Below are 7,384 nucleotides of genomic sequence, written 5' to 3'. Positions count from 1 at the left end.
CGCGGCGAATTCGTCGCGGCGAAATGTCCGGGTTCGCAAAATAATTTTCGGTGTTTTATCAAAAAATTTGGAAAAAAGTCACAAGTACGAAAATATTACCTCCATAGAAAATCAGCACATCAGAAGCACTAGCGTTACGCCAAAAGGGTAACACTCGAATAACTCGAATAAAAATTTCACTGCCCAAGCGGAAAAGTCTGAATGCCCAATAAGATGTTTTCACATCAAAAAATCACAAGTCCGAAAATATTACCTCCAAAGAATATTCCCTCGGCACGAATTCCGATCCCGACCTACCCTAAAGGTTGACGCCCAGTCTGACGTCCAAATTACTCTTATAGTGGCAAAAGAATTTTAGGTGTTTTTCGAAAAATATGGAAAAAATTTTCACCGTCATGCGGAATGACGTGGACATGTTTTCATATCAATAAAATATAGGTATGTACTTTTGATTAAAAAAGTATAAATAAATTCAACCACGGTACGTATTGGTTATTTGGAACCGAACTACCGAATAGACAAGACCACGAATTAAGATATACTATATATCTTACCGTATATCTTAATTCGTGGACAAGACGCTGGATCATTATTTACTATATTGCTTAGCAAACGGACATTTCGAATTTATCTGTTATCAAAGTTTCCAATGTATACCGCTTTCGAATTTCCTAGCGATAACCCACAATTTTGATAACGGTTTCAAGCCCTGGACTATGTTTATTGTTTATAGTGTTTATGAGACGCGTAAACACGTTGCGATATACCTAGTGTTAGTTTATCAATGGAAAACGCCCTCGTACACTACCAACGCGCGACAACGAACGATGTACGACGTGTGTTCGTAAATAAATGCGCTCCTGTGCATATTGTGATCAAATATTAATATTGCATGTATAGGTACAATGCATCTTAAGTTAACTGTTCACGTTAGTTGTCAACGATGAACTAAAGTGACGCTCTCGCCGCCACTATATTCGATGTCCGTGATTATAATGAAGCCACGCTCCCTGAGCACAAGTCGGCTTATCGTTGCGTCACACCGAGTCTCCACCAATCAGCACGTCAGAAGCGCTAGCGTTACGCGAAAAGGGTAACGCTCGAATAACTCGATTAAAAATTTCACTGCCCAAGCGGAAAAGTCTGAACGTCCCATATGATGTTTTCACATCAATAAATAGGCACAATTTTTTTTATAAGCATTTAAAGTTCGAATTTCGACAAAATTTATCAAATTTAAAAGCTAATAATTATTTTGTGGTTAAAAATGTATAAAATGTTCAACTTTTATAGCTAAGGATTGAAAATTTAAAACAAGGTTCCACTTAAATAGGTTATATATTAATTACTTTATTCACAATAAACAACAAATATACTTAACACGTTCGTGGTCAATACTGCTACAGCAGTAATTTCAATTTTGATGTAATGGGTCACTACTGCTATAGTAGTAATTTACAAACCCACAAAATCGGGCATTACTGCTCATGCAGTAATATTTCCAATGGTATTAAATGGAACTAAACATGTGACTGACCTATTATGATCACTCATAAGTTTGGGCACTGATAAATACAAAATTCTATTTTTTAATGATTTTTGTTGATATTTTAAAGAATTTAGTGATTTTCTGAGGAAGGTAAATTAATAATATAAAATGTGAAAAGACCACGAACGTGTTAATATCATACGCTGTCTGACCGTCTTCGCTCAGAATCGTTTTTCTTATACAATGATATTTTATCATTGAATTCAAATTTAACACTATCCATAACAGTGATCCAATTATAACCTACTCTACAGCAGAGCGATACCCACTTGCCCCTTTAACATCCCCCACTAAACGGTAAACCTTTTTAGTTTTGAAATTTTAAGTTTATCTGTTAGGTATGTTATTTTTACGTAGGTATATGTTACAATTTATATTTATTAATTTGCTTTGTGTAATATACATACGAAATAAATCAATACAACCTAAGGTGTCATAGACTAAATGTTTACTAGTAAACAAAACTGAATATTTCTCATTCAAACCGTTAACCAACAAAATTATATTTATTTGTAGGTACGATAAAGATATAATATGCTTTTTCGTTGTTTTTCAAATATTTTTTTTTTTTGTATGAAGAAAACTGATAGATAATAGACATGAATTAACTTGATGGTTTAAATTAAACTATTCCCTCAAATTTTAGTAAAATTATATAAGCTTGAAACAAGTGCTGTGAAACATTAATTTGAATGCATAGAATATTTGTACATTTGTCGTAATGAGTTTTGATAGCTTGAAATGTGTTTAACAAGCGAAGTCATTATTTACACAATTCTTACTTGTTTAGTTCCTGTTTTGAATGATTTGAGGTTAAATTCGGGGTCATGTTGCCACCGTAACATTGTTATCTTGAATGTATTTTTCATCAAGAGTAGAGGATTTAATTTATACATTTCAATCATTGCCAAACTGCTATCGTTCATTGAAATTGGATTACAATTTTTAAATGTACATAGTTGAGATATTTTGTATCGATTAAAACTATTCGTAAAATAGGTTACAGGTACTTGATTGATTGATTGAGGATATAATTTTTGAGTGTTGTATATTTTTTTCCCGTAACTTGAAAACGATTTTACAAAGTGAGTTAAAAATATATTTTTTATGGTCATATTACATACAATTTACATTAAACCAATTAATTAATTGATGTTATTTAGATACCTATATTAATTATTATAGAAATGTTGTGTTTTGATTTGATAATCATATTTTATTATGGCAACAGATTTGATTTTAGCCAATTAATGGAAGTTTATATAAAATATGCTGTGAAAAACCGGTAAATGTTACAAGGGTCTATGAATAGTATACTATTTTATGTATAGAACTGATAGACCGGGCAATGCGGAATTGGTTCCTGGGTAGATACAATAAAGTGTACGAATTGGTTTCCGAAAATAATACTTTCCGGTATACAACTGTTACAAAATGTGTACAAATTTATAATATTAAAATATTTTTTTATGTTATACGATGGCTAAATATATAGGTATGATCGCATTAAGACGCATTTTCTTTATGGGCTACTCACGCACCATCTTATTGCATGATTTAGCATGGAAAGGAATCTAAGCGGGCAGTGATTTTTAGATTTATTTAGCCGTGGAATTAATAATTTATATTGTTATGTTAACTAATAAATCGAAGTGATAATATGCACTGCTAATGGCAGCCATGTCACCTGCGTATCAGAAAGTTACGATAATTTATATAGCCATGGGTTTTACAATGTTTGGGATAGTTTATAAATATAATTTTATATAATTAATCCTGTTGGACAAAAGTCAGTAAATCGGTAGGAGAAGTGGTAAGTAGATTTAAGATTGATATTAAATAGGTAAATACTGTAAGATAATGTTAATTTCAACATTTTTAGAAATTTACTCAACTTTGTGTTTCAATTAAAACTTAATTTTTTATAATAATATAACTAGTTTCAGTACTTTTAATAAACTGTAATAATGTAATAATGAATAATAATAATATAATATTCATAATAATGATAACAATTCTTATTTACTTATATATAATATATATATAATAATAATAAATAATTGGTATTATGTTGATGAAGTTCTTGAAGTTTGATGTTTTTGCCATGGTACTTGCCCTTCTTGAATAAAAAAATTCTTAAATTTGTCTCTTTCATCAAATCCTTCAGCATTTGCAAAGCCTCCTGTTCTAGATAACTCATTAAGGGCCCGTATTACAACAGTTGAACTCCGGTTAAACCACCGAATTCGGCCGGTAAAATCAGTGGTTCAAGCGTAACCGAGGTTTAAACTATGATTGTAAAACGGGCCCTTAATAATGTTGGCTGTGTTTTATCATTTTCATAATAAGATTTTCCATTTTTTTTCTAAAAATGCATCCCTCAGAAAATTATGTAAGCAACAAGTCACTATAATTAAATCATCACAAACTTTTGGATCTACAGCTATCGGAGTGTAAAACTTTCTGAATACTTGAGACAATGAACCAAAAGCATTTTCAGTTACCCTCCGACATCTACTTAATCTATAATTAAAAATGGTCTTAGATCTGTCTCCTTGTATTGAACCATATACGGTTTCATAATATTCTTATGAAGCCGAAATGCTTCATCTCCAACAATAACATGGGGGTAACTATTTGTACCGGGAAGAGCCTTATCTTCAAGAAAATTAAAAAATCCTTGTAATATTTGTTGGCCTATTGTTGTCTTATTGAAAATTCCCCTGTCACCTTCCTTTCCATATGAACCAACATCAATTATTAGGAATTTACAATTAGCATCTATAAACGCCAAAAGAACTATGGAAAAATATTCCTAATAATTAAAGAATAATGATCCTGTTTTTTTTGGAGATCTGATAAGGATATGTTTACCATCAATTGCAGCTACTATATTAGGAAATACCGATCCTATAGTCTGTTCAGCGAGAGAACACGCCACTCCTGCGCATGTAGAGTGTAGACTGACGACCGAGCGAGCGCCGAGGCCCAATTTCCCCCTCTCTCGGCCTGTCGAAGACGGTCGATCGGTCCGTACAGCCGGTCGCCGGAGCGCGCCGTCGGTCGGTGGGCCGTCCTGGTGGTGGCACACAGGGCTGGGTACGCGCGGGAATGCGCGAAAACGGACCAATTTTGGTAGACGCGCGGCGCGTTCTCTCGCTGGACAGACTATAGTAAACAACTTTGGTTGAATATAAATAATAATGAATAAATAAATTAAACCCAAGTTTTAATGAAAAAATATAGGTAAACCAAATTTATAAACCAAAAATGAATGTATTTAAAAAATATATTCTACCTAGTAAGTTAATAATTATATTTTACTTTTACAAGACAATTGTTTTTGTTGGTAAAACCGAAAAATCAAGAATATGGCATAATTATAAAAGTTGTGTAGAATATTATATTTGAAAATGTATATTATGCAGTATATAAAATATTTTGCTTTTCCTATACGGCTACATACATATTGAATTAATGTTGTGAATACGTTAAATTAACTGACATTCTAATTCAAAGACTGATGAATATATTAGCAGCTTATGCAAATTTTAAATGTATTATTCAATACCTAGATTAGATAAAATAAATACATAGCCAATCATAAATTTAAAATTATATCAACAAAAAATTAGGAGTATTTGATATTATAATAAAGTATCAATAATATTGGAAGCAATATTTTAATTTAGGTATCCATGGTAACACTATTACTTTATGCTTGAATGAAACAATTTATGTACCTATGTATAGTAAATATATTAACCATATACGTACCATGGAGTTATACTTGCAGTAGTTTTATGTAAAATTTGATTTAAATTTATAACCTAACTACTAATTTAAAATGAATCATAATAGAGTGTGTAATACCATCTAAACTATAGGTAAAAATATTAATTGAGCGTTAACACTTGTATAGTACATAAGATAGGTTATATTAAAACAAAAAAATTAAGTAGGAAGTACATATAAATTCTTCTGTTTAATTCAAATTAATTGTTATTTATTGTAAACAAAATAAAATATATTAGTAATAGGCAGTAGCAAATTATTTGTGTCGTGTTCGACTTAGTAAATGATTTTATATTTTGTGGTATTACAAAAAAAATAAATACTATTAAAATTGTAACACTAATTATTTAAATATACCTATTCTCCACTAACAAGTACCTATCGAATACAAATTGATTTAACATTATATTTACTGATCACAAACAAAATATGTATAATATTTAAATACACAATAACCTACTTAGTGGCATAACAATAGGAGCAGTGGCTTTAATTAATATGTCAGTAAAGTGAAATAAAACTTAAGCCAAATAAATTATGGTTACAAAGTGGACAACTCATGAGTGAGTTACACATTCCTAATACCTATAATGTATATCATGTATAATGTAGAGTATGACGCACAACGGTGTTCGAAAAAACGCATTTACAATGTACATATTTTGTATCTTTGAATTACTTACATAATACATTGTACCAGACAAAAAAATATATAATGCATCGTTAGCCGTTACAGTAACTCGTATAAGTCATCATAATAATATAGGACACACTAATGTCAGCTGTTGGGTCGTAGCGACAATAGTAAGCACATAGTTGCGGGTCGGGTATTAAGCAGCAGCGCAGTCGCGCCGTTATACTCGTTAGAAACATTTACTTACGTGCTGTCTTGGTTAAAGTTGATAAAGTATAAGCGTTCGTTCAGATCAGAATTTGAGAGGTTCATTTAGCCTGAAACATACCGAAAAGTTTGTGATGCGTTCATGCGATAAGAGCGAGGGGTGGGTGGGCTCCAATGGAGAGAGGGGACGAGAGGGGGGTTGACATTAAGAGTGTAAACATAGGTTGTTATTTATTTTTTTTTGTCCGATCCGCCGCTGGGACGGGAAGAATAGGAATCGAGACCGTCCGTGAATTACTGCGCATGACCTTGAGCGGTTATTGATAAATTTTGTCGTCCAGTAAACAACGAGCGCGCGACTATATAATCGTTTTCCCCTTATTACTCACCAGCGATTCATGAATCTGTTGCCAAAAGTTGTATGCGAGTTGAAACCGCACGCGCACTGTGTGTCTATGTGCAGACGACCCGTCTCGTCGCGCCAGCAAACGCACGGCGATGATGGTAAAAAAAATAACAGTTGAAAAAACGCGCTTATGGCCAAACAACACTTTCGATCGGCGACCACGCAAAACGTGACCGAGAGCCAGTAGAACAATAGAGAACAGCCAGGAATCAGAATTCAGAACAGACTCATCATTCGACAGTCGATACACCGTACACGGTCCAACAACAAGAGCGTCAAATAAAAACAGTATATTGTATAATATAATAGTCGGCGCACAAAATGGTCATACACATGGGTACAGTGCAGACAACAACAGGCGCGTTGTTATAAGCGGTGTGACCGCGACAGGTTTTTCAAAAAACTCAATTTCACGTCGTTTCATTAACTGATCACAGAATGCGTTTCGACAATCGACAACCATAATATTATTTTTTAATAAAAAATATTTAAATATCAAATATTCAAATGTAATACTTCATTACTTCATGCCCCATGGTCTAAGCTTGCAGCTGCAGAAATACTTATTAATGAACAGTGTTATATTAAAGCGAATATATATATGTTCATGTTGGTAATGAAGCAGATTAGTGCTGAGTGCTCCTGTTTGATAGAAGAAAAAACGTTATTGGGAGAATAACTGAAATTAGAATAAAAAAAAGTTGGGAGAGGTGGTAGTGGTCCAAATTCCGGCTATATTAAACTATTAAAAGCTATAATATATAACTAATAGCTATGCAGCATATTGTGCACA

At 32.6% G+C, this 7,384-nt stretch overlaps 1 protein-coding gene across 2 annotated transcripts in view; it reads right to left on the bottom strand.

Moving 5' to 3' along the window:
* LOC100165258 (WD repeat domain phosphoinositide-interacting protein 2) overlaps positions 1-6,892 on the bottom strand; it is a 26,362-nt gene extending 19,470 nt beyond the window's left edge. The window contains exons 1-2 of one of the 2 annotated variants that reach the window (XM_001950240.5): positions 6,575-6,892; positions 6,226-6,295 (exon numbers count right to left, since the gene is read on the bottom strand). Coding sequence is in view for 1 of the 2 variants with exons in the window: in XM_008181475.3 (XP_008179697.1) it covers positions 6,226-6,290 (65 nt within the window). In the remaining variant the exon portion in view is untranslated. The remainder of the gene's footprint in view (positions 1-6,225; positions 6,296-6,574) is intronic. The other variant, XM_008181475.3, reaches the window with a different exon arrangement.
* Positions 6,893-7,384: the final 492 nt, after the last annotated feature.

Source organism: Acyrthosiphon pisum, chromosome A1, assembly GCF_005508785.2.
Source record: "Acyrthosiphon pisum isolate AL4f chromosome A1, pea_aphid_22Mar2018_4r6ur, whole genome shotgun sequence".
In the NCBI taxonomy this organism is placed as follows: domain Eukaryota; kingdom Metazoa; phylum Arthropoda; class Insecta; order Hemiptera; family Aphididae; genus Acyrthosiphon; species Acyrthosiphon pisum.
This window is presented reverse-complemented; position numbering and strand designations above follow the sequence as displayed.